General features: G+C 30.9%; 4 protein-coding genes across 5 annotated transcripts; 1 reads left to right on the top strand and 3 right to left on the bottom strand.

Moving 5' to 3' along the window:
* The first annotated feature begins 2,477 nt into the window (after nucleotides 1-2,477).
* On the top strand, nucleotides 2,478-7,880 carry LOC107261686 (CDT1-like protein b). Of its 2 annotated transcripts, none has more exons than XM_015722649.3 (8): nucleotides 2,478-2,615; nucleotides 3,112-3,396; nucleotides 3,479-3,598; nucleotides 4,652-4,877; nucleotides 5,435-6,202; nucleotides 6,748-6,946; nucleotides 7,049-7,139; nucleotides 7,302-7,880. In XM_015722649.3, the coding sequence occupies exons 2-8, from the start codon at nucleotides 3,170-3,172 to the stop codon at nucleotides 7,354-7,356; spliced, it is 1,686 nt and encodes a 561-aa protein (XP_015578135.1). In that variant the 5' UTR covers nucleotides 2,478-2,615; nucleotides 3,112-3,169; the 3' UTR covers nucleotides 7,357-7,880. The 2 variants fall into 2 exon arrangements, with proteins under 2 accessions (XP_015578135.1, XP_015578136.1); XM_015722650.3 differs by having other exon boundaries at nucleotides 2,495-2,620.
* Nucleotides 7,881-8,284: 404 nt separating this feature from the next.
* Nucleotides 8,285-12,088, bottom strand: LOC107261685 (GEM-like protein 4). The gene is made up of 4 exons (XM_015722639.3): nucleotides 11,828-12,088; nucleotides 11,168-11,248; nucleotides 10,805-11,079; nucleotides 8,285-8,687 (listed from the first exon to the last, which is right to left on the bottom strand). Exons 1-4 carry the CDS (start codon nucleotides 11,889-11,891, stop codon nucleotides 8,511-8,513), a joined length of 597 nt encoding a protein of 198 aa, XP_015578125.1. The 5' UTR covers nucleotides 11,892-12,088; the 3' UTR covers nucleotides 8,285-8,510.
* A 2,139-nt stretch (nucleotides 12,089-14,227) lies between these two features.
* LOC8289781 (histone H3.2) lies at nucleotides 14,228-14,993 on the bottom strand. Its single transcript, XM_002524584.4, has one exon. It carries the CDS (start codon nucleotides 14,884-14,886, stop codon nucleotides 14,476-14,478), a length of 411 nt encoding a protein of 136 aa, XP_002524630.1. The 5' UTR covers nucleotides 14,887-14,993; the 3' UTR covers nucleotides 14,228-14,475.
* A 2,385-nt stretch (nucleotides 14,994-17,378) lies between these two features.
* On the bottom strand, nucleotides 17,379-25,404 carry LOC8289778 (T-complex protein 1 subunit alpha). The gene is made up of 17 exons (XM_002524583.4): nucleotides 25,151-25,404; nucleotides 24,910-24,974; nucleotides 24,629-24,718; nucleotides 24,437-24,523; nucleotides 23,465-23,524; nucleotides 23,270-23,320; nucleotides 22,743-22,838; nucleotides 22,186-22,251; nucleotides 21,740-21,957; nucleotides 21,491-21,587; nucleotides 21,301-21,387; nucleotides 20,153-20,287; nucleotides 19,765-19,869; nucleotides 18,454-18,582; nucleotides 18,251-18,354; nucleotides 17,908-17,998; nucleotides 17,379-17,818 (listed from the first exon to the last, which is right to left on the bottom strand). Exons 1-17 carry the CDS (start codon nucleotides 25,221-25,223, stop codon nucleotides 17,732-17,734), a joined length of 1,641 nt encoding a protein of 546 aa, XP_002524629.1. The 5' UTR covers nucleotides 25,224-25,404; the 3' UTR covers nucleotides 17,379-17,731.
* Between the last annotated feature and the right edge of the window lie 995 nt (nucleotides 25,405-26,399).

Genomic DNA, 26,399 nt, shown 5'->3' on the forward strand with positions numbered 1-26,399 from the left:
AAAGAAAAAATCTTTCAAACAACTAAAATTTATCATTCTGATTTTTTAGGGTTTCCAGACCCTAACTTTATAAATAGAACAATATGCCCTATGTATGGGGTTAGCAACTTTCATTAGTAGGCAGCTTATTAATTAGTAATTTTTATCGTTATAACTCAGAGATAGAGACTTTTGAGAAAAAATCATATATTTTAAACGCATAAATTTTTTTCTTAGAAGTCACTAAGAAAGAACCCTAGACTAAGAAACCCTTTTTTTAGAACAATAGTAATTTTTTTTTGAAATCTCAAGTCGTACTGGATTTTCAAACTATCTTCGGTTCAACTTCTTCCTCGTCTCTCGAGACTCGCAGAATAACAACCTATAGTGACAACCCAAGGATTCCCCTACATCCACATCATCAATATCTTTTGCCTTACTAGTTCTTTTATGTTTATTTATTAATCTAGAAACATGTTTAGGATATTTTATTGTTATTTCATATGATCTATATGGTTAGAATATGTTTTTCTTGTGAATTAACATACTATAACTTATTGGATTTTAAATATGATAATAAGAACATGTAGGATTTTGAATCTGATAGTATGATTTTATTGGATTTAAATTTGATTAGTCTAATGATTAAGGAAACATAATTAATTTGTTTGTGTTTATTTGAATTATATTTCTAAGATTTCATGATTAAAATTGGAAATCTGCTTTAATGTTATTTTTACCTGCTATCAGATTTGATTTCTAGAGCTATGTTTCTTTAGGCTTTCATTGTTTAATTCCATGTTTTATGTTTTTTTATCCAATTTTATATGTTCTAATCGAATTTTTTTATTCTTTGTGCATGTAAAATCAACTTCTGCACGTAAAAAAATTGAAGAAATTCATAGAAAGACCATCCAAAATCCCCAAAGCCGATTCGGCTTACGCAGAGCCGATTGGCATTGTAAGTAAAAAAATTAAAAAGGTTAGACACTTTAGACCGTATACTTGTGAAAAATAGTTGTTTCACCCCTTAAACTTAATTTTTTCTAACAAATTAGGTCCAAATTAATTCTACAAAAGTAATTTTGATTCAATTATTCTTAACTATAACTTGGATTTGCCCATTTTCAATCTCCCGAGACTTGAGAAAGACAGTAACTTTCATCATAGGATTTTTCACTTTTCCTCGATATCTAGATCCGAAAAATGAAAAATAGAAATTAGAAAATGTTAATTATATTTTTATTATTAAGTATATATTTAATAAGTAAATAATTAAAATAACATATTAAAATGATAGTAATAATAAATAAAAAATATTGTACAAAAAAATAACCTGTACGATTTTTATATTTTATTAAAATTAAAAAATAAATATGTCGAGATAATACCATGAAACTGTTATACAAATTAATAGCAAAGTTCAACAAAGAAGTTCATAATATTAAGATTTTAAACAAGAATGATTCTTATTTTAGAAAATAATATTTAATTTATTTTAATATTATATTAATATATTATCTTAGTTTTATAATAAAAACAATAGTAATAATAATAATAATAATAATGCTTGAATTGAAATTTAATTATTACTTTATTTATTCAATACTAATTTTAATTAAAATACAGTTGTAGAATTATATAAATATATTTATTTATTTTATATAAATAGTATCTAAATTTTTTAAGATTGTATGGATGATTTTAGATTCATAATATAATAAAAATGAATATAATGCTATATTTATATTTGTATTTATATATCAAAATTATTATTATAAATTAAAAGAAAAAAAGGGAATAATGGTATCTAAAGTATATTTACATGTACTATTAGATTATTATTTTAATATGATATAAATATGTTTATTAATGTAATATTTATATTATAAGAGTTTTATGTATTAATATATTTTTATTAGTATATAATATAGATATGTACAGTCTTCAACTTAATAATCTTATCATTAGATTATTAGTAGTAATTTTAAATTAATTAATATGATTTAAACATAAAAAATTTATAAAATTTAAATAATAATTGAAAAATAAATCATCAAGCTTCAATTTAATTATACTTATCTCAATTGTATTTTAGATATCTAAATTTAAATAGAATATTAAAATCAAAAGATTTAGTCTTATAACTTTCAAAAGTAGAAAAATAAAAAAAAATAGTTCATATACTAGAAAATGTTTGCTATATTTACTTTTTAAAAATAAAATAAAATTATTAGGGTAGAATATCTTTATTCAATTAATATAATACTATATATAAATTTTTATTTTTATTTAATATATATATTAAATTTATTTATTAATAACTATAAACATTTGAATATGAATTTTATAAGTTATAAATAGGTTTATTATTAAATAAATTTATTATAATAAAAAGATTTTTTTTATTATTTTAATAAAATTCACGTGGACCACTAGTTAATTATAAAAATTTGAATGTAAAAGGAAATAAAATTGTCAAATAAAAGGGCAAAATGGTCATTCGTGAGTAAGCCGGAGCATTTTGATTTTCAAAGACGGCTCTTTTTCCCTCTGTCCTCGCTCCTTTAACCGAGTCGGTCCATCTTCTTCTCTCTAAGCTTTTCAAATTTTCTCAATTCCAACCGTTACTACAGGTGAGGTATCGCCCTCTCTCTCTTTGATTAGCTTACTGATGCAGCCATGAAAACTGGGTTCTAGGGGTTTTGGCAGTTTTGTGTATTGTTGCTAATCTTTATTCTCATTATCTTGCTTTCTTATGGAAATAATTTTAATTCATAAATATTGGGTCTTGTGTTTTGTCAAAGAAAATGAGTAGCACCATATAATCAATCATATGGTTTTTCATGTGTTTTTCCCGATAAAAAGAATTGAAGCTTTTGGAGGGTGTAATGCTGTCCATATTGATAATTCCGTGGACTATACCTGGAAAATACCCAAAAGTGACTGCTGTAACAAAGTTGGTTTCTTTTGGAGCAAAAAACAACAATTTGCGGATAATTTCTTATGGGATTTTGATTGATTTACTAATAATTTTCGTTGCAAGCATTCTTAATTCATTTGCTTGTCTTCATAGCTGTATTACTGTTTTTTTATTACCTCTTTTAATGGAGTATTATTATTGTTTTGCAGATCAAAGATCTCTGTGTTTCTCAGTTTTTTTTTTTTTTTTGGTATATTATACTGAAGTATGGATCAGAGTAAATATGACGAAGGCAAACAAAATGTCTTAGATCCGAAGAATGAAAAGGTTCTTCCTGTTGTTAAGGGATTAAATGTTCTCTATTTTTCCCCCCAAAAACCTGGAATAGTTGGAAACCAGAGTTTGGAAACTAAATTTGCATCTCAAACTCCAGAAAAAACAAGTGAGCCTTCAAATATCAAATCTGAAGAGGGAGAATCTGAACTTCTACAAAGGTATCTTGGTTGATGATGCAGTTGTGTGTACTTCTAAAATACTCTTGCTGATCCTGATACTCGGTATCTTTCTGTCCTTCAGACACAAAACGATTGTAGAACTCTTTGATGGTATGAGTTGTTCATTGAGGTTGCTTGGTATGCGTAAAAGACCACCCACTTTTCATAACATTTGTCGTCAGGTGGAAGTATTGACTAGAAGGTAATTGGGACTTTACTTGGATATTTTTCCTTTCTATTGATAAAATTTGTGTTTGTCTTCATTTTGTTTCTGATGCTTTTTTCCACTTATTGTACAAAACAATTTAAGGAGAACTTTGTTGGCACCCTATTAAAATCAACCCTGAGTATATGTTATATTTTATGCCGTTTAAAAGAATTGTAGATTTCTTTATATGGTTTATGTATTTTCATGCTCACTTGCAGGATTACCAATTGCCTGTCTTGACTTTGGTAACTGTAGAAATATGTCCATCCACACTAAGATTTTGCATGTGTATCTTCTGGACAAAACTTTGGTCCTGCTTATGTCTAAGGAAGAGAACCTAACTACTTCACTTGTATGGTCCCTAAGATAATATTTTCCTTATAGCTTTGTTTAATTTGTCGAACTTGGTGTGTGTATAAGATGCAATTTTTAGAACAAAATAATGTCAGGCCAGCTGTGAAATGATTCTCATGGTTATAAATGCAAATAAGATCAGCCACCTTGTCAAATAACATGATTTTTTTGCTGAGAGTTGTATGGTCTTTCATGATTCAAAATGTTAATTTACCACTTGAGCTCACCAGATACAGAGATTTGAGTAATATGGTTTTTGAGCTCTAAATAAAACATAGATTGTCATTCTGAGAACTACATCTCCTGTCCCTTCGCAGGAAAATATGTTAGGCCATATTTGTCAAGTACCTAAATCCACTTGATACAGAGATTAACTGACATGCTTTAGTGCTGACAAAACCACATATTCTCATTCATTGTAAATAGCACCTGAGACAAAACCACATATTCTCATTCATTGTAAATAGCACCTGTGGTAATTTTGAATATGACTTTCATTTTAAAGCATGCAAAGAAGGTCAAGCACCTTTGTCATCTTGATACAGAGATGACCTGTCTTGCCCTCTTCTATTCCCAATGCATAAAGCTCTTACAATTGTATGTAATATGTAATCTTTTATCATATAGTTTGAGATTTTATTTGAAGTTTTTTGATAAGCAAGTATATTTGCTGCAAACTTTTTTCTTTCTCAGGAAGTTCTCTTACAGGCATCTTGCACAGCTAAAATATCTATTTCATGAAGCCATACAGATCGATAAAATTCTCGTACATGACAAGAAAACACTATGTATGAAGCCAGATATGAAAATTATGTTGCTATTTGATGTAGTAGAAGGTCACAGTGAACAATCTGATTTTATTGCTCTGCACCAGCTATTTACTTCTAGACTTATTAATTATTTTACTGCACATCCTGAGGTATTTCTTTGTTCCTATATCAGTTCTATTTTTCTTGTTTTTGATGCGTTTTATAAGGTAATCTCAATCCCATTATGAGCAGGTTGCACTGAAACGATTATTCATGTCATGAATCAGTTAGGTTGCATGGGAACTTAAGCTTGCGATTGGTCTACATGCAACTATTGCAAAATTAAGCTGCCTTGATCAGTGGGCTATATCATTAAGTTTAAAGTTTGTTCTAACGGGCTTGTTCTTTGATAATTATTCTATTACAAGTTATGTCACAGGAAATGCACTTGTCCAAATGGTGATTGATATGCTTGGAGGATAAACTATCTATTGTGTTTATGGTTGAAGCTTGAACAATGGCTATAAAAGCCCTTTGGTAAATTGAACTGTCAAGTTTGACCTCAGTTGGCCTTAACATTCTGGATGACTTGTGCAGTTTGGGCATAGCTCCCTGCACCTGGACTTGATTTGATTAACCCATATATGCATTGCATTTGACCTTACTTTGCATAGTTTTGAACAATTTTTGGTCATTGTTTTCAATTTGTTTTTGCCCTGTCTGTTAGGCTTGTGACATTCCAGAGGCCATGTTACCAGACCCATTTAACCAACGCAAAGAGGCTGCTTTTGTCGACAAGGTTGGTGACATCCCAGATGTTATATCTCCTGAGCTCTTGAGCCAACTGAGTCAGACCATTGCTCCAGGGCAATCACTTGCAAATGCTTCAATAGAAGATCTACCAACTACTGATAATAGTGAATTTCTGTCAAAATCATCACACATGCCTCCATCATTCTGTAGACACTTCTCAGAGAAGGTTGTTGCTGTAGACAAGACCCAACTTTTAGCTTCTCCATCTCCTTTATCATCTGCAGTATCTTGTAATGTGGAGAATGAAGATTCTGAAACTGCGAAAACTAGAGAATTTCCTGATGTCAGTTCCAAATCTAATTGTGGACCTGCATGTGAGCAAGTAAAAGAATCTCCTGACACAATTTCCAAATTTACCTCCGGAGATCCTCTGTCTATTCAATCTATCCATTCTGAATTATCTGTCAATACCAATATTTGTGCAAGCCCCCTTGGCAAGCTTGTATCATCTGCCAACAATTTGATGGTAGAAACACCTGCACAGTCAATTCCAAAGAGGGGAATAGCAAGTACCGATGATAAACATAAAAGCATACCCAGCCAAAAGCAGCCATCATCTTCTAAGGCTGCAAAGAGGTCTTTAAACTTTTCATTCTTGGAAAGTGATAAGTCAGACTGCTGTGAATGTTTATCAGACAACATGTCTCAGGATGTAGATCATTCTTCTGCACTACTTCCTGAGGTATGTTCTCTTCTATTTCAACCTCTCATATGGTCATCTGTTGCTTGATTTCCCCTCATCTGCTTCTTTCATTGATTATTTCTGTTTTTTTTTTATGAAGTTTATCTGTTTATGTATTGTAAGATCTTTTTTAGGTAGAAAACTATCTGAAATTTTTGGTGAAGTAAAAATGATGTGGATAGTAGCAGTATAGGACATTGCTAATGTTGCAAGAACTGATATTTTGGCTTATTACAAAGTTGAAGACACAGAAAGGGTTCTTAATAATTTTCTCTAAGTAGTTCGGAATGGAAACTTAAATGACTTCTTTTCTTACTTAAGTTCTAAACATATGGTTATGTTAAACTATTTGGGGTTAATTTTCTTTGACGCACCTGAAAAATTACTTCGTCAATCTGTTGCAAATTTGTACTAGTCTTTATTTTTTGTTATGGATTTTGCTCATTTTTTATGTTTGGAGCAATACTATTAAGCCATCATTTTCTCTTCACTCTTGTTACTTTATGCAGTTATGCTTGTAGTTTTGATTCAGTTTACTTTTATAGGTAGAGGAAGGACTGGGCTGTGATACTGAGGAACGCAGAATGTCTCGATCAGATTTAATACACCAGCAGATATCTAATTACTTGCCTGGCCTGGTTTCTCTGATTCACCACATATTTTGTTCTATCAACTACTCGGCAATAACTAAGGAGGAACTTGTACACAAGATAATTATAAATAGTTTTGATTTTGATGAAAGAAGTATGTCCTGGCTCTTGATGACTTTGATCCAATAGCAGACTGACGTTGTATTTTTATGAGATCATTGATTACTGAATTCACCTTTTTCTTTTTCTTTTGCAGGGCAGGTTGAAGAGCAGATTGAGATTCTTGAAAAGCAGGTTCCTGATTGGATTTGCAGGAAGCCTGTGCCTAGTGGGGATGCTTTGTACAGGTGGAAACATCTATTGCCTTAAGTCTTAAATAGCAATCCTGCTTGTAACCATATTAAACTTATCATTTTCATAATACCCTCTATGTCCAATTTTATTATTATTATTTTTTTTTGTATAATTTGGCCCTGTTACTAATCTGCCGTGCCTTTTATCATGTGCAGCATCAAGAAAATGGTGGATTTGAAATCTGTACAGTCTAGGGTTGCCAGCATATGACAACACATAGCTACTCAGCCTAGCACATCCTATTCTGGTTTTGTTGGATGGACCAGATACAATGACCTCGATTACTGCTTGCTTCAATTGCTCAAGCGCTGCATGTTTTTGCCGTAGTTCCTACATGCTGTTGATTTTCAATTGCACTTTCTGGGTTATGAGCAGATATCTGATCACTGGATATAAATCAGAGCTAGCAGAAACTTAATGTGATCTCAATGCAAAAGAACTGACTTTTCTACAAAATGAGAAAGAGAGAACTGGTTTCTTTCAACATCCCAAATGATCGTCAGTTCCAAAATTCAATGGTTCAAATGACAGGTAAATTAACAAAGCTAGTTTGTTATAATCTATCTCCTGACATCATCCTATTATTCAACGTTTATTAATCTACATATATTATGAACTAAATATCTTCCCTTGTTTCTTGTGATGAGCTGAACTTTGCCTTATTCATGATTTTATGTTCCTTCTTTGTATGTGAAATTTTCTCAGAAATTAACCTTTTTAGTTTTGCAACTCCATATTAATGTGTTTATTTTATTATCTTAATTAATTCCTTATGTACAAATAAATAAATTTTTGATTCCTAAGCATATTATTGAAGATTTAATTAACCTTCTTTCAATGTGGGGGCAGTTCGAAATTGTGGAAATAATTATACTAAAGATCGTTGAAATGTGTGTGCATTTGGATTCTATTTAATCATTAAATTTAAATTTCACTTTAGTCTATTGACACGTTTCCTATTTTGCCAATCATTATTGCAGTTGACTAAATTGGAATCAAACGATTGAAATTTAGTGATTAAATTGAACTAAATGCAAAAGCCAATGATTGTTAGACAAATGCATATAAAGTGGAAATTATAATTATCATTTATCATTTCTTTTCTTTATAGAGAATGATAAATGCATCATGAGAAGAATTGAGAAAATAATGCAGTTCCAGTGCTATAAATCTCTCATTAACTTTACAAAATAACTGCAAATAAGAGGTAAGAAGGAACCACTCTAGGAGTGGTAGCTAGATTCCAAACATCACCAATCAGAAAAAAAGAAAAGAAAATAGAAAGTAATCTTACATGAATACTATTGTATATACGAAAGTCCTTCCACTCTAACATAGAGAACAAGCTTAACTTTTAATTGGGATTAGTCTACCATGGAAATGGCCTTCTCTAGATTCATGAAAGCTTTCTCATAGCGTAAAAATCCCATAAACCAAAATTCAAAATTATCTTCTGTGACTATTTCTATGTATTTCTGTGCTGGCTTTTCCACATTTTGGCTCTGGTTGGCTCTTTTAATCTTCTTTACCGGTATCACAACCTGTTCATAATTATATGCATTTGTAAGCTTTCACCATTTTTATATGTGCATTTAAAATAGGAATAAGTACACAAAAATATTTTGTAATTTTATTATTTTACAACTTTCAGTATATGTGATTTTTTTCAGACAAAAAGAGACATGTAGTTACAAATCGTGAAAAAAAAAAAATGTTCCACTGTTAAAATTTTTCGATTTGTAAAGATTTAGTCATTTTCACCCCGATTAGCTATCATTATCATATTTCATGTTTAATAATATGAAATTAGATTTTAACAATTCAAAACGTCATCGTTTGACCATTAAATCGATATCATCGGATTAATAACTTCTTAAATCGCGATTTAGTGGTCAAATATTGGAATTATGAGTTGTTAAGCTCCAAACTCACGTTATCAAATATAGACGATATGATAATGATGGCCGATCGGCGTAAAGATGGTTGAATCCTTACAAATCGAAATTTTTTAATAATGAAATACATTTTTTTTTATCACGATTTGTAACCACATGTCTCTTTTTGTCTAAAAAAAAAATACATATTAAAAGTTGTAAAATGATGAAACCACAAGGTACTTTTATATGCTTATCCCTTTAAAATATATACTAAAACTTCTTTATAGTTATATTTCGAACCAAAAAAATGACGAGATTATAATTTAATGGAAGTTTGAGTACTAAAATTTTTATTTTTTTACTTAATACTTGATTTTATTGATAAAATGATAGCAACTAGAGATAATAAGATACGTTAATATCTTATCATATTATATAAATAAGATTTTGATGAGATAAAAAAATAATATAATAAGACAAAACTTAGCATGAACATATAATTTTTAAAATTATATATATAAATATTACTACATAAAATAATATTTTTTTAAGACAATATTTTAAAAATTTAAAACTTATTATAGTAGAGAATTTATTTTTATTTACAACTTGTCTGAATTGGAGCCGTAATTTTTATAACTATGTAGATATTATTCTTATATAGAGTATCACTATAGAGAATTGTACTGTATACGCATTTCAACATTGTGGTGCTTATAAGACCAACCCTTACAAATCAACTTGCTTGCTTAATTAGTTCAAAACCGAACCAAACTATACTGAATAAATCAAATTTCTTGCAAATAACAACAAAATTTAACTAACCATTAGACCAAAACTGAAATAACTGAATTTTGTATAAATATAAACTGAAAAAGAAAAGCAACCAAATAAACAGAATTACATAAAAAAGAGTTATTCCTTATAATAAATTAAATAGTTTGTAATAGATAATAAAGAATTTCATTTAACTGAAATTTTAGATCTTAGAACGAAACTGAACCAAAATTAATTTCAGTTTTTAAAATACAAGCTGAATAAACTGAATTTGTAAAAAAATATGAATCAAACTAAACTAAATTATCGATTCGATTCGGTCTTTTTGTTTATAGGGAATATTTGCTCATCCATATTTCAAAGGTCAGCTTATTAAAATGTCATGTGTAAATAATAGGGGTATTATAGTTATCTTCTTAAGAAGTATATTACTGGGTGCTGCGACATGCTATTTTCTCCCATGCTTCTGTCATCTATGCTTTGGCTGTGTCAATGATCCTTAGATTGATTCATTAGCAGCATTATGCATTGGTTACATGGGTTTGTATAATTATACTGTAAGTAGCATTTATAATCTTACCCAGAATACAGAAGTGTATATATATGGTTTTGGCCTTGATCTTCATATAACTAAAACAGTTAGGATAAAAAAACTGTAATGAGATCATGAGAGATATAACTACTTGCCAATTAGTCTAGGCCAGGAGTTAGGTTTTTAGAACTTTATCATAGCTGAACAAACCCTTTGTTTGTGCTAAAGTCTCATTTATGGCACCGAATTTTTTTCTTTTCCGGAAAAATCCTTTTTTAACCCAATCTCATGTGGCATTATTTTATTTGGCACAATTCTTTTTTCAAAGTGTATTATTTAGTTTTGAACGAATATCTACCAATATTGTAATTTCACATAAGGTAGTACAGAAGAATTTTAGATGAAAATGTGTAAACTATACTCTAGGATAGAGGTTGTTGTAATAAATTATGCTATTATTATTAGAACTTACCTTATAGGGTGTTGTTATAAATTCTCCCTTTGAAGATTGGAGAGTAATTGATCTTTGGCTGCAAAAAGCAACCTTTTGTGTAGAAATAAAGAGCAATCCTGCAATAGGACCAGCTGTGGTTGATAAGTAGCACTGTGATGCCTTTAACAGTTCTTCTCCTTCTCCCACTCCAAATATGTGTTTGAAAATATTCTCTCTTCCACCTTCTTTCAGTATCCTTGCCCCTAATCTTAGTTTACCTTTTACTGTTTCTGAGAATTTAGGTCCCAACTTCACTGCGATTATTACATCCATGTAAAGATTTCATTCATTGATTGTAAAATATAGATTAGTGTAAGTTGTATGGTTGATTACATTACATACCATGGTCGCGAATCCTGCATGCAAAACTGCTGCCTGTTCTTCCTATTTTCTTTATTCTTCCTAGCTTTGAATCCCCTCTACCTACAAAGTACCAAGTACAATTAGTACCGGGAAAAGGCAAAAATGAATTTTTAAGCCTTAGAGTTTTTTAGTAGTTTTATTTTATTTTTTTTTAAAAAAATTGTATTTTATTAAGTCTTTGAATTTGTTTACTTTTATCAAGGATCTAATAGTTTTTAATAAAAGTAAAAAAAAAAAAAAACACTTAATAGAATAAATAAAAATCTCATGAAATATATATAAGAAGTTTTTAATCTAAGCAAAAATAAAAATACAAATGCTAGATTGAACAAAATAAAAATTTAGAAACTGAAAATTTGACAGGCTTAATAATACATGTACCAATGGATGCTTAGAATTCTTAACACAACCTTAAAGCTCAAACCCTTTTGTTGGTGAATAGAATAGGAATATAAGGAATCGAGTAATTCAACCTTCAGTTATAGAAGTTAAAAAAATAAAGAAAATAGGAAAAAAATATTTGGCATTTGCATGGTGAAATTCTGCGATATATTTGAATTTGAAATAGGCCCAAATAAACAAAAACCCAAAAAGAAGCTTTTAGCAAGAAATTAAGAGCAGAAACATTCTAATTCTCACCATTATTAGTTGTGGAGGAAGGAGAGCTAACAGAAGAACAGGGGCTGTCAAGTGATGAATTCATCAATAGGTCTTCTGCAGACTGCCCTTTCCCTATGTATATTCAAAACATGTCTATAAACACAACACCACCCCAAACTAAAACAGATTATTGAGACTTACTCCCTTTATATCATTTGATTGTTTCAAAGATTCTTCTGTTGAAGGTTTTGCAAATTCCAGGCAAATTCATAGCCATGGAATTTAGCTACTCTAGAAAAAAAGAAATTCAGGTCAATAAAGGTGGCCTTGTTTTGGGCCCCATCTCTCAATGAAACTTGTTGGAAAGTGAGGAAACTTTTGTAGACTAGCTTCATTCCAGAATAATAATACACCTCAACTTAATTCTAAATTCAGATTACCTTTTAAATTAGTTCTTGGAGACAAAAAGGGCTCCACCATTATTAAATGTCAAAAAAACTTTATTTTCATTTACAAATTCTTCTGCTAACCTAATTCACTGTTGGACATAATTAGTAATTTATTACTGGATTGAGTGAGACATGAAAAAAAAAAAAGGCTTAAAGGGCAATTTGCCCTCTGAATTTAGAGTCAATGAGTAATTCATCTATATTTTAATTTATTGATCATTTTATCCATGAATTTATATTAGCTCTAAACTAAACTACCGCGTAACTTGTAATTTCAAGTTTACTAATATATATATATATATCCGCTCATATATTTCTAACAATAAATTTATATAGAATCAAAACTAAATTGATTTAATCTTCATGCCAATCTTTTGAGTTTGTGCCCATTTTCTTCCAATCTCTTTGATCCATACCAATCTTTTCTAAACTATCCAAATTAGAGAGTTGATCAACAAAAGAAAAAGAAAGATAGAATATAAAAAAGAACATAAGCTATAATAATCTGATTTTGTAAATTTGATGGTGGAAATAATGATGATGCTGGTGGTGGAAGAGGATATAAAGGAAGACAAAAAATAAGAAATTGGTGGTGGTGGATTTTATGCAAGAGATAGGATACTGCTTATAGGATTATTTGTAAAAAAAGGTTGGATTTAATTTCAATTTGTTATATTGATTCTAAGATTTTTTTTTTTCGTTATTAGTTTTGATTTCATATAGAAAGAGTATTTGGTGTTTGTTGGGTTTTAGTTTTGGATCATAAAAATGCCAATATTTTATTTAAATATTTTTTTATTTATTATGATTTTATTTTAATTAAAATAATAAATAATGAGAAAATTTTATTTTTTTAATCAATTTTTTTATAGAATATTATCTAATAAAAAGAATTTACACATTTTGAAGTGAAACCGAAACTCACACATTAGTTTTAAACTAAAAAAAAAAATATTTTGGCCATTTTTAGCAAGTATGTGTGTTAATTGGTCAGAGAATTAAAAAATGAGTAAATTGGCCATCGTGTCCAAGTTTAGAGGGTAAATTGGCCTTTAAGCCAAAAAAAAATGTACATCTTTTAATAGGATAAAGTATAATTTACCTTTTTTTTTTTATTTCAAGAATTCTTTTAGTAAATAAGTGTAAATAGCTTTTTTTTAGAAGAATAAGTGTATAGTTTAGTCTGTTAATAAAACTAAGTATATTGTAATAATATCATTAATTTTGCTAACATAGCACTAATTTAACATATTTTGTTGATGTGGTCTAATATATCATATTTTTTTCCCTTTTGGATGGATAAATGCTACATCAGTAAATTTATAGTGTTTATGATATATTTAATTTCGTCAATATATTTAAAATTTAAACCGTCAAACCATAGTTATGTCTTTTTATACTTTCCTCTTTTCAAAATTTGTAAAGCAAATTGGATTTTTAAATTCATTTTGTATTATAAATAATCTTTAGGACAAGGAAGCAAGGGACTAGTTGAAGGTTCAGTTTTTACATTTCTATTAATTCTATTTCCAAAATCATCAACTTAATTAATAACTCCATGGTGAGGATGTGATATCACATGGTGATTTTCTTTTGGTATTTAATTTAATTATACGTGTTTTGATTTCAAATTTTAAACACTAAAATAGGATGAAATACTTCTATTCAAATAATTGAAAAAGTATAAAAAGAAATTGTAATCCAACTAAGTCGAGTTGAGTTCAGTTATGTCCTTTACACAAAAAAATAATTTCAGACTAACAAAGACGTGGAATGCAAAAATCTTTCTAGTATTAATTTCATAACTGGAAATTTTCATCATTTTAATGAAATACAAACTTGTTATTCTTATTAGAATTTTTTTTTTATAGAATAATTATTCTTATTAGAAATTTGAATCGGGAACAATCGAATATCCTGTGAAGCCAAGATCTGTGGAAATTGCTATTTTAGTGAAGAATTGGACCCAAAGAATAATTGAAAAATCAAATTTATGGGGCAATTTGTGCTTGCATTAATCCTTATAAGCGCGTCCTTCAATATGTCAATAATAACAGTACCCTTTTTACAGCACAGAGATTTTGACAAACATCTAAGCTGCAAGATCTGATTCGACAAAAGCAACTGCATTTTTTCTACACGATTTTTCACCTGAAAAAAAAGAAAAAAAAAAAAACAAACCCAAGAGACAAAATCTAAAGCTAGAAACGCACAGAAAAGATAGACACACACAATAAGCTAAGCCCTCTCGCCTCTAATCCTTCGAGCCAATTGGATATCCTTAGGCATAATAGTGACTCTCTTAGCGTGAATGGCACAGAGGTTAGTATCTTCAAACAACCCAACCAAATAGGCTTCAGCAGCCTCTTGTAAAGCAGCAACCGCACTGCTCTGGAATCTCAAGTCGGTCTTGAAATCTTGAGCAATTTCTCTTACCAGTCTCTGGAAAGGAAGCTTCCTAATTAAAAGCTCTGTGCTCTTTTGATACTTTCTAATTTCTCTCAATGCTACAGTTCCCGGCCTGAATCTGTGCGGCTTCTTCACTCCTCCGGTTGCCGGTGCTGATTTCCTCGCTGCCTTTGTAGCGAGTTGCTTCCTTGGAGCCTTTCCTCCTGTTGATTTTCTTGCTGTTTGCTTTGTACGAGCCATTGCAGTAAAGCACAAATGGCCTGTTTTGCTTGACTAAAAATAAAAAATGAAGAAAGAAAATTGATGAGATTCAGTGCTCTGTGAGGGTTCTTTCTTTTCATTTTATAGCAAAGAGATGAACGAAGCGGGGAAAAGAAAATATGTGGTGGGATTTTGAAATTTTGGAAAGGGGATATGGGCCGTTGGATTTTTCAGAATCGCACGGTAGATAATTGTTCGTAAGCTAGTGGCACGGATAGCGATCCGTGTGTTAGGTGAACTGACCAATAGGGTTAGTCTATTGTGACGGGGATAATTTATGTTCTTCGGCCGTAGTAGTAATTTTGATCAGGAAAACAACTTTTCCAGAAAGCATTGGGTGGATTAGAATGAAAGAGCTTGTTAAAATGATGGGCTTTTTAAATGGCCTAGTAGGGATAGGTTAAGGGGACACAGGAGTCAGTATTTTCTGCCATTAATCTAATCTTCTGGGTTAAAATTATTCGGTAATTAAGGATTTATGAGTCGATTCTTTTTACTATTTTTTATTTTTTCTTAATTTATTAATTAATAAATAATAATTAAAATTCTAAAAATAATATTTTAATTGTTTACTTGTTTACTTGTTTAATAGATTAGGATATAAATTTTTCTTAGCATATGATTTATTTTTTACATATAAATATTTTAATAATTAGGTCATTATGGGTTTAATTATTAATTAAATTATAATAATTTTATGTTCTTTTAAATTTGGTAAAAAAATTTTAAAATTTGTTGCTTGGATCTGAACTAGTATAGTAGGCTTCATCACCCCTAAGTAAACATTCATACCTTTCTGCCCTAGCAACATATTCATAACTAATATCAGTTCTTGATTTCCTTAATGAGATCTCATCACTATTTTTTTTTTTGTTTCTATGTTACCCTTTCTCATTTATATTCTCTAATGTTTCCCTAGACCCACCTCTTCTACTTCGCCAATATTAACTACATCTTTTTCCTCACTGCTATTGGATTCACTATTAGGTTCATTAAAACTCTACAGAACTATTTTAATACATGCATTCTCATTTACTATCTCATAGTTATGGCCTCCACCCATCTATGGTTTAGGGAGGCATTTGGCTCACATTTTTGGGTCAATGGATGTATTTGGTGCTGGGTCTCGGTTAGGGGTATAAAAATGGGTCATGCCACGCGAATCTGATTCGTCAAACACGAAAAAAATACGGGTTAGAGCTGAGCCTTAGCAGGCCCGAATCAGTAAACGGGTTGACTCATTTATAACACGGCTTGAAACGAATTGTGTAACGAGTTGTAACCCATTTAATTCTTCGTATCGTGTTGGGTCGTGTCACCCGACCTGACCCATTTATAACTCGTAAATTTTAAAAGATAAAAAATAAAATAACCATATATAAAAGTAAAAGTAAATAAAAATAAAGTGGCTAAAAGTAAAATATGACAAAAAGACCTAATTAGTACGACAATCTTAACAAATTGTTCTACTTCTTTACTTTTGTGTAGACCTGCTCATGGGTTGGGCCTGGACAAGCCCGAACATGCCCAAACCCGAGAATTTTTTGATATCTCTGAGTCCGAGCCCGAGCCCAAAATTTTTTAAAAAGTCCGACCCAGCCCGGCCCGAACAATTATTAAATCTGTCTCAAATTGTAGTTACATTTAAATTTAGAATTTTGTTTTGATTAATATATTATTAATAACAATAAAACTATAAACATAAATAATAGGCTAAGTGGTATTAACACTTAATTATAACTTGAACATTAAAGGTTTAAGTGCTAGGTATGACATTTCTTTTTTTTACTAACTAGACATCGGGCTGGGCCAGACTTGGACTTTTTGTGAATTCGGATCGAACCAAGCTTGTACTCAAAAATTATTGTCCAAGTCCGGCCCGAAGAGTACAGGCCGGGCGGATAGGTCTACTTTTGTGCCTACAAAAAATTATAAAATTTATGCCTTATTCCTAAAATTGAAAAGTCATTAAATTCTTTTGCGAATGAGAATTTAGATTTTTGAACTTGTGAATTTAAATTTATATTCAAATTTGATCCACTTGTATAAGAAAACACAAAGTATATACACATTAAATTTAACTAAATTGATTTTAATTTCAATATCTCATAAGAAATTAAAACTTAATTTTGATCTAAATAAAATAACTAACAAAATCAAACTGTAATTCTTAACTTTCATGAATTATAGATTATAAAATATAAAAAATAGACAAATCAAAAGGTGTAGTAAATTTAATTTTTCTTTAAAAAGTTAAAATTTTTAAATTAAAATATACAATTGGAAGCAGGCCAAATCATACCAAAAGCATAATAAACCGAGACCATAACCCAGCGACCATTTTCTATGAGAAAGTTCACATTTCTACTTATAAACGAACCATGAACCTATTCAGGCCCTTTATCAGGTCTAACCAAAAGACTTCTGGTTCAGAAATTGCAAGGGAAAAAGTAAAAAATATACGCATGTGATTTAAAATTTGAACCATAATTAACGCCTGATTAATCTCAATGTACCATAATCACCGGAAAGAAACCACAGAAAAATAAAATTGACAAAAATGGCAGGAGCCACCAGCTTCTTGCTACTTGTTCACTAAGCGGATTAGTAGTGCATTAATACGCACAAAGAAAAGGCATTGCTTTGTGTTTTACTGTAAAGGTGATTCTAGAGAAGACGTTCAATGTGTTTATACTCGAGGGCACAACAAACAATCCAACCTAAACCAAAAATCTTCAAACAATGCACAACAGATTTCCCATTCCCCTACTCCCTTCTTGCTACTCGCCAGAGATATCGATGAAAAAAAAAAAGAATATAGTACCTATTCCTGATCGTTTTGACTTTGGTCTTTGATAAGCTTGATCATGTCATCAATCCGGAGAATTGTTATGGCTGCTTCCGTGGCAAACTAACAAGAAATCAACCATCATTCAGAGACTGCTTGTTGGCATTATACATTGCATAAAATATTATATTTGTGTTCTCCCAAGCTATTACCTGAATTATCTTCACTTTGCTCATTGCAGGCTCGATGACTCCAGCTTCTAAGTTGTTACGGATGGTGCCCCTTGAAAGATCTAGTCCCATGCTGCGACATTTAAGTGGAAGCCAGACATAATGTGTGAGAGCCGAGTGGAAAAGGAAAGGGGAGAAAAGGGAAACTTTATACATTTCTCCCAGATATCTACTTTTAATTAAAAAATACAAGTATAACATGAAGGTGAAGCAGCACGAAGAGGTAAGGATAATCAAAATGCCAATTGTATCAAGCATGTTGCTCCTCCAGGAGATCCTTCCAGGTAAAATAAGGTGGAAAGTTCTAAAAGCTGAACCATAATACCTGGACAAGTGTTTTTTATCAGCCTTTGTTTGCGCAGTGTGGTGATAAGCCCTTAGTTTTGCAACTAACTCTGTGGCATCCTTGGCAGCATTGACAGCAAGTACCTGTGCCAGATGCACGTCATTACTGTCCACATTATAAGCTTCATATGATGAAGGGAAGGAAAAATCTCATATGTTGTGCAATAATATTTTATACTAAACCTTTGGTATGATTAGCAAAGATTCGGCGAACTCCGCAATTGCCAACTGCTCTCGAGATCCTAGAGTTGTAGCAAGATACTCCAAATACACAGATAAGGCAGATTCAACTGCCCCTCCACCTGCTACTACCTGTCATACACACAAATGACTAATAAACAAAACAAAGGAAATCTTTGCATATGTTCTTTATCCATCAAAACTATCACTTGACAAAATAAAATAAAGAATTTTCGGCTAAATGCATATTTAGAAACTTGAACATTGACGATTTAGTCATTTTAACACCTTAACGTTCAATTTAACCTAATAAATACCTCAACTTGTATTTTTTATAATATTTAAACACTTTTTGACATGTGACTTTATTTGACATGTCCACGTGTATTATGCATAGGTGCTTTAATGTTATCATTAAATAAAGTTCAAATGTCTGTTAGGTTAAAACGAAAACTAGAAATGTTTAATAGAATATAAAAAATAAGGATGAGGTATTTGTTAGGTCAAACTGAAAGTTAAAGTGTTGAAGTGACTAAATGATCAAAGTTTAGGCGTCCAAGTATGCATTGTCCCATTTATTTTCCCAATGTAATTTTCAGATTCTTTCCTGAAGGCCATTGCAACTGCAATGGGCCTCAAACTCTTAAGCATTTGATTCATGAGGAAGTAGAATGGTCTATGTGTTGGGTTCAGGTCCGTTACTCCCTGCTTCAGCCTGTGAAAATACTTTTAACTTAGCCGTTTCAAGCACTCTGGCTCAGGTGAATCAGGAACCTAAAAGCAATCCCTGTAGTGATGACATGTCCAACAGCAGAATTTTCAAGTTTCAACTACTCTATGACCAAGCTTCACTCTATCTCTTTCCTTTTCTATTTAAAGATAAATTCCAATTAAAGGCTAGCAACCATCTGACCAAATCTTCATTCTCAAACACCTTCTGTCATTTCACTTATCGGCAAATGATAACACATAACCAACTTATGTACCCTGAGCAATTAAATTGACACCATTACCATCCTAATCTGGCAACTCCAACTGTATGAACTAGGAAAAGGAAACAAGGATCTTGAACTACATTTATTATCTAGAGATTTCAACATCAAAATCAAAACCCAAAAAAAAAAAAAAAAAAGAAAAATACAAATCTAGCACTTGTAGTCATACTTAATATTCTCTTAACACAATGCAACCATAATCAAAAAGCAATGGCATAGTTCCTAGATGCAGCATTATCAAATTGAATTTTTCAGACAAGGTTGGATTTTAAAATTTAAAACATATAGCGCAATTGTAATCAGTGAGTATCAAATTTACCGTATTAGATTCAAGGGTCCTTTTCACAATACATAAAGCATCATGCAGAGCTCTATCCATCTCATCCAGCATATAGTCATTTGCTCCTCTAAGAATTAAGGATACCTGAGCATACAATAATCAATCAGATAACTGAAGGTGATAATAACAGCCATTAATTTAAACTCATTATATACAAATTCAAAATGCAAAAGGAAGTGGTTCCACTTCTTCCTTCATTTTGTTGACCAATTTCAGTTTTTAGCATGGATAGGTTGCACTGAAATGTAGCAACAGATTACTGCACTTACAATACATCATGCTTTTTAATGGATATAGCCAAAGATTTAACATATAGGTCTACTATCAGAACTATTAAGATGCAAGACTTTTAAAGCAAATCACACACCGCACTTGTAGATTTTGTCCCCTTTATCATAATTACGTCGTCATCAGCAATGCGCTCTTCCACAACTTCATCAGCATATCCAAGAAGTGATGGATCAAATGTTTCGTCTCCTTCCATATCAGCAAACGTTGAAACCTACATGTATACCAAATTAGAACATATACTTAACAACATAAAATGGCCAAAAAATTAGTGGGAAGCAATGTATAACAAATTATAGCATAAATGACACCGAGCCAATTCAAACAAGCAAAAGGTACTAAGTATTAAATAGATAAACACAACAGTGATTCTCAATGAAAAATGCATCAATAGGTTTTATTTTAAGAATCCAAAAATCTTCAAGCCATTGAGCAAAGAAGATATCTTAATGGTACACTCAAGGGACTGGATTTAGGGATTTTTTTATATTTTGAAATAAAGAATTTTCTTATAAATTCTTATTTAGAAAGTTCAAATTTAAAATTATTTGGAAACGTTTACTATACTTAGAAATATCTAACCCCTTTAGTTTTAAAAGGTTCTCCTATTTTGTTTAGTATTTTATTCCTAATTAGTATAAAGTTCCTTTTTAGTTGTTTATTTTAATTTTATTCAGAATTATGTCAAGAGTCCTAATCAGTACAGGTTTAATTCTCTATATAACAGTTGTAGCCTTTAAGCTATAGCAAGTTTTAGGTGATAAAATTGGTTTTGGTGTGTGATGCAGTCAAGGAAGACTACATTTAGAGATTTAATTTTTAATTTTGAAATTCAGAATTTTCTTGTAAATTCTTATTTAGGAAATTTAATATTATTTTAGGAACTTTAATTATAGTTAACCCTTTTAGTCCCTATTTACAATTTCTTATTTCAGTTAATATTATAGTCCTAATTAGTATTAGATAGCTTTTTAGTTGTTTATATTTTTCTAATTTTAGAGTAATGTCAGAGTCCAACTGATATTGGTTTAATTCTCTTCATAATGGTTGTAGCCTCTAAGGCATAAGAAGTTTTGGGTTTAATAAATTATTTTTGGTGGAAGAATGTAGACTTAATTTAGATGGTGGTGAACAAGATCATTAAGAATCCCTCCTAGAAAAACAATAGCTAATATGCTCAAAGAAAGATATTAATGATTATAATCACTGCAGGGATAGAAGAAATACCATCGTTCCACCCGTGGCCTTGGCAACATGGCGCATATCTTCTTTTCGAACACGTCTGACAGCAATAGCCCCAGCCTCCACAAAATACTATAATAGAAAAATATAAATAAATAAAAAGTTCAACAAGAGCTAAATGCATACTGCTCGAGCAAGATGGAGAGCAGTTGTAAACATGTATAATAGTGGTAACCTTAAGAGCCATGTCATCAATTCCTTTGGTTGTTAAAACAACATTTGCTCCAGCTTTTAAGAGTTTCTCAATACGTTCCTTTGTCATATCAACTTCTCTGTAAAGGCACAACTAACAGCTATTTACTATCATGATCGCACCAAATTCATGAAGTATATACACAGATTATCAAAATATGCCTGTGGAAACCTAATTTGTAATCTTGCACATAGATTTCTCAAAAGAATCTGAGGCCTATTGTTGACTCACCTTTGACGAATTTTCTCAAGCTCCCTGGGATCAGTGACTAAAACTTGTACACCCAATTGCATCTTTGTCTTCTGAAGATTGAAGTCAAGACATGCAATTTTAGCAGGTGCAACTCTTGTAGGCATTCCTTGAGCAGCACGGCCAGTATTCAAGGCATAGCCATTCAACAGGTAGCTATCTTTTGCACTTTGTCCATGAGCCTTCAAAATATTGATACTCTGTAATATCAAACAAGCAATTAGGACATCAGAACCATCAAAATGTACCTTACCAATTTGATAGAACCACAGGTGATAAAACCAACCTACTGATTATATAAATTGTTATGAAGACAGGAAGCACAAAACACAGATCAGTAAATAGGCTAAATTGCCACCAATGTCTGTTACATAAGCAGGTACAAGAAACTTTCATGGTCAACATATTGAAGCAAAAGTATGACTAACCTTGATTGGGTATTTAATTTCCCCTCGTGCATTCGTCATCTTGACAGCTTGTACAGCATCTACAACCTATGAAGAAATTCATTACATAAATCAATAGTCAAACACAAGCATGCAAGCTCCTCAACTACTCTATCTGTAAAGAACATAATGCATAAAGAAGGCATATAATAATTCACAAGCAGATTTCATACATTCCCATCAAGAAACACTCTTAAATGGAGAAGGCAAATACTAGCAAACAGCGAGTTTAATACTACTAGCAGAATAGATATAGAAAAATAGATACAATAAGGTTGCCTCAGCCAAAGACAAGTTAATTATTTTGCTCAAAAAGTTTACACTATAGGCATGGATCCAAGAGTTTGGAACCTAACTGCTCGACTCATTTAAATAATTTGGGACAGAAAGATGTATAGACATAAGCTTTCATAATTTCAGCTCATGACATTTTATCAGATATAACCAGCACATAATCCCATCAGGAGCCTTACCAATGAATAAAAAAAAATCCCATCAGGACAATAAACCCACATTACTTTGAAAAACAATTAGCATACCAGATTTGCAAAGAAATCACTGTCGCCAGCTATCAACTTTGAGGACATGCTTGTCTTGGCACAGTTTACTAGAGAATCTTTTCCGAGCTTTTCAACCTATGAGAATCAATAGGACTAGTTAACATCAGGATACACTAAACAGATTATTTTAAGGAATACATCACTGTAGCAGACAGAAATTGAGGCATAGCATCAACAATCAACAATGAAAAATATTCTTCGCATTTATTCCAAATATCCTGATACCTATAGTAGATGGAATAAGAAAAGTACTGAAATTAAGCACATCAGAATGACTACCATTTGTGGATTTATCAGGTATAGTCATTAAAACTTGGATCACTTATACACCACTTGGAACTAGTGAAAACCCATCACATAATATTTGTGAATGTGTATCTTTGCCACAGCCCACAGGGATAAGCAGTAAGGCAGTTTAACAAGACTAATGCAACTGCTTTCAAAGGCAATCCATGTGTATAATGATCCAAAGTATGTATCTGATAATACATTGAAAGGAGCCTTACCTTCACTGCCAGTTTTTCATCAACATATTTACATGCTTCCCTCATAGCAAGCTGTCCAGAAAAAACAGACATTGCAAAACAAAAGTCAGTTGGGACAAAATGCAATTGATAAATCATGCCAGGTATGAGGCTGCAGATATTTACAAAAAGTTGACAGAAATGATATAACATGAGAAAAAGAAGAGAGGGACTCACTCTGTATCCGCTGATAATTGATGTTGGGTGAATCTTATTCCTCACCAGATCATTTGCTCTCTGCAAAAATTATGATCCAATTATGAATTTCCATTCCCTCTAAAAACATCATGAAACTTCTAACATCCATCTGAAAGAGAAAATATAAGCTACAACTTCCAAAAATAACCCAATTGACAGAATAGCAAGTTAGCAACATAGTCAAATGTGTCACCTTGTGCATGCAGGCACACAAGTCAGGTGCTACAGGGGCCATCGCTTTTAATACATCAAGCGCCTCTTTTAAGAGGTGATCAGTTTATTTTTAACAATTTAAACATAGTCGGCAGTTTGTTATATCTAGTTTGCTAAATATCATAGTTATCAAACCCGGCCGGGCCCGGCCTGTTGAACCGTGAACCAGAGCATGTTCTGGTTCGGTCAGCTCTAAAACCCATTGAATATATTAATTTTATTATAATGTTAATAAAATTTAGTAAATTTGATGTAATTTAATATATTTATAATTTGTAGCATAAAAGCTATTAATTTTATGATTTTATAAATATTTAATACATATTTAAAAAATACTAGTTCGACCCCAGTTCGACCTGAATTGAACCTTTGACCCTTGACCTGACCTGGTCGAAGTCCGGGCCGGGTTTAAAAATATTGCTAAATATAACAAACTATGGCACCACTTAGGTGATAAAACTCTTCTACTATGGCACACTAAACTTTATCTTTATTCCTAAATAATTCCATATTTTACATTTTTAAATGTTATACGAATTTTCCCATGGAGTGACTTCTCACAAGCTTTATCTTACTAGATTTTTGTTTGCTAAAGATTTATGTATTTTGGCTATATTGCCAATTAATTCTTTTAGAGATTGTGCGCCTACCTTCATTCAGGCAAGCGTGCTTCAAGGCGATATCGCCTTGAGTGCGCATTTCGCTTTTAACTAGACTTGTAGCATAAGCTGCAATTACCTTAAGCAACTCTGCAGCGACAATAACAACTGAAGTTGTTCCATCTCCAACTTCTCGGTCCTGAAGCTCTGCCAACTCCACAAGCACCTAAATATGTTGAATGTTAAAGTTAAACAACCACAAAAAATAAAGGCAGGAAAAATCACAATATAATAGGGCATTTAGAAAAGAACAGAATCGAAATATATCCACCTTGGCAGCTGGGTGCTCTACTTCCAACATCTTAAGAATTGTGGCACCATCATTGGTAATTGTTACATCACCAATATCATCTACCAACATCTGTAACAAGTAAATCATAAACGAAGGACGGTTAGGCAATATACATCTAATAAAACAGGGAAACAAATGCCCGCATAAGTTTTTTGAAAGAAAGTTTCATAGATGCAATAATCAGTTGAAGATTTTGACAAACATGGAAGAAATTATCATTGCCCAAGCAGCCAAACAACTATCAGTTAGCAGATTTCTACCTTGTCTAGACCAACAGGGCCAAGTGAAGATTTGACAATGTTAGCTACAGCTTGACACGCCATCACTAATAAGACAAGAAATCACTTTAGTGAAGTCGCGAAGAACACAAAAAAAAATCTATAGGAATATAGAGAAAGTGTAAGCGAAAGAGGAAAACAAACAATTGAAGCTCTAGAAGTGCATTTAAAAAGAGATAAGTAGGGAGAGAGAGAGAGAGAGAGAGAGAGAGAGAGTAAGAACCATTCTGAGTGCGAACGTCCTGGCCTGACTGTCGTTCACCTAGAATGTCAGGAGTTTGTGCAGAGATCGCCATTTCTATTTCGATGGACTACAGAGTAAACCCTAGATTAGATCTGCGAGTGATGTGGAAGATTTTAGGGATTTTGATTTTCTAGAAATGATGAACTGAAGCTCTCACTGGAGTTCGTGTGCCTCTCGAATGTTCAAATGGAAAGAAAGGCTCCACTTATTAGCGGAAAAAGGTCCTCCTTCGCTGTTTTCTTCTCGGCTGCCTGTGGGAAAATTTCGTGCAAGACGATGTCGTTTTGCATTGCCTAGTTTGCCTTAAACCCTAGTCGCTTGAATAAACAGTAAAACAATAATAATAATAATAATAATAATAATAATAATAATAACAACAATAACAATAACAACAACAATAAATAACATTCATTATAATTATAAATAGTCTTTTATTCCGTTACAAGCTATTATTATTATTTTTTATTATAAATAAAATTTTAAAATGAGTTTATAAAATAAAATCTAATGAATGTTTAGTATTTTATAATTATTTATCATATTTAGAAAATAATAATATTATAAAATATTTTTAAGTATATTTTTAATAAAATTTAAGATAATTAAAATTTTATTAATGTAATAAATATAGATTATTTAAAATATTTATTATTCATTATATATACATTACAGGTATTATTAATATTCTTTTAGGATTAGAAATTATTGTATAATTAATGAATTAATCTATTAGTTAAATAATATAAAAATATAATTAAAATATTATTTTTAGAATTAAAATTATTATTTAATTAGAAAAATAATTTATTAATTATCATATATTATATAATAAACATAATACATTACTATAATATTGGGTTAGATATCATTTACCTTTGAAGTTTGGTTGAAGTTTGGTCTAATTCTATATTTTTTTTTATTATATCAAAACCTTTTTGAGTTTTAATAAATTTATTTTGATTTATTTATATGCTAAAAGAAGGACTAAACTAGTAATTTAATATTATAATTTGATCCTTGAATTTATTAGTAAGTATCACATTCGTCTAAAATTAATTTTATTGTCAAATTATAGTAAAATTTCATTTTTAGCACAAGTTAGTTATGATATTTAATTTAAATAGTAAATTTAATATTTTTTATTTATTTTTATCTTTTATATTTTAGTATAATTTAATCTTAGAAAAATTTAAACATATTAAAAATATTTATCTTTTGTTCAATATTA

The sequence above is a fragment of the Ricinus communis genome, chromosome 2, assembly GCF_019578655.1.
Source record: "Ricinus communis isolate WT05 ecotype wild-type chromosome 2, ASM1957865v1, whole genome shotgun sequence".
Taxonomy (NCBI): domain Eukaryota; kingdom Viridiplantae; phylum Streptophyta; class Magnoliopsida; order Malpighiales; family Euphorbiaceae; genus Ricinus; species Ricinus communis.

Bases quoted from the DNA above. Each gene is read 5' to 3' on its own strand.
- LOC8289781 (XM_002524584.4), bottom strand. From the start codon at position 14,886: ATGGCTCGTACAAAGCAAACAGCAAGAAAATCAACAGGAGGAAAGGCT.
- LOC107261686 (XM_015722649.3), top strand. From the start codon at position 3,170: ATGGATCAGAGTAAATATGACGAAGGCAAACAAAATGTCTTAGATCCG. The intron at 3,397-3,478 runs GTATCTTGGTTG...TCTGTCCTTCAG, and splicing joins GAATCTGAACTTCTACAAAG to ACACAAAACGATTGTAGAAC. The intron at 6,947-7,048 runs GTATGTCCTGGC...TTTCTTTTGCAG, and splicing joins TTTTGATTTTGATGAAAGAA to GGCAGGTTGAAGAGCAGATT.
- LOC107261685 (XM_015722639.3), bottom strand. From the start codon at position 11,891: ATGAATTCATCACTTGACAGCCCCTGTTCTTCTGTTAGCTCTCCTTCC. The intron at 11,249-11,827 runs GTGAGAATTAGA...GGTACTTTGTAG, and splicing joins TTCCTCCACAACTAATAATG to GTAGAGGGGATTCAAAGCTA. The intron at 11,080-11,167 runs GTATGTAATGTA...TAATAATCGCAG, and splicing joins ATGCAGGATTCGCGACCATG to TGAAGTTGGGACCTAAATTC.
- LOC8289778 (XM_002524583.4), bottom strand. From the start codon at position 25,223: ATGGCGATCTCTGCACAAACTCCTGACATTCTAGGTGAACGACAGTCA. The intron at 21,388-21,490 runs GTTACCACTATT...TTTCTATTATAG, and splicing joins TTGATGACATGGCTCTTAAG to TATTTTGTGGAGGCTGGGGC. The intron at 18,583-19,764 runs GTAAATTTGATA...TGTGTATGACAG, and splicing joins GGACCCTTGAATCTAATACG to GTAGTAGCAGGTGGAGGGGC.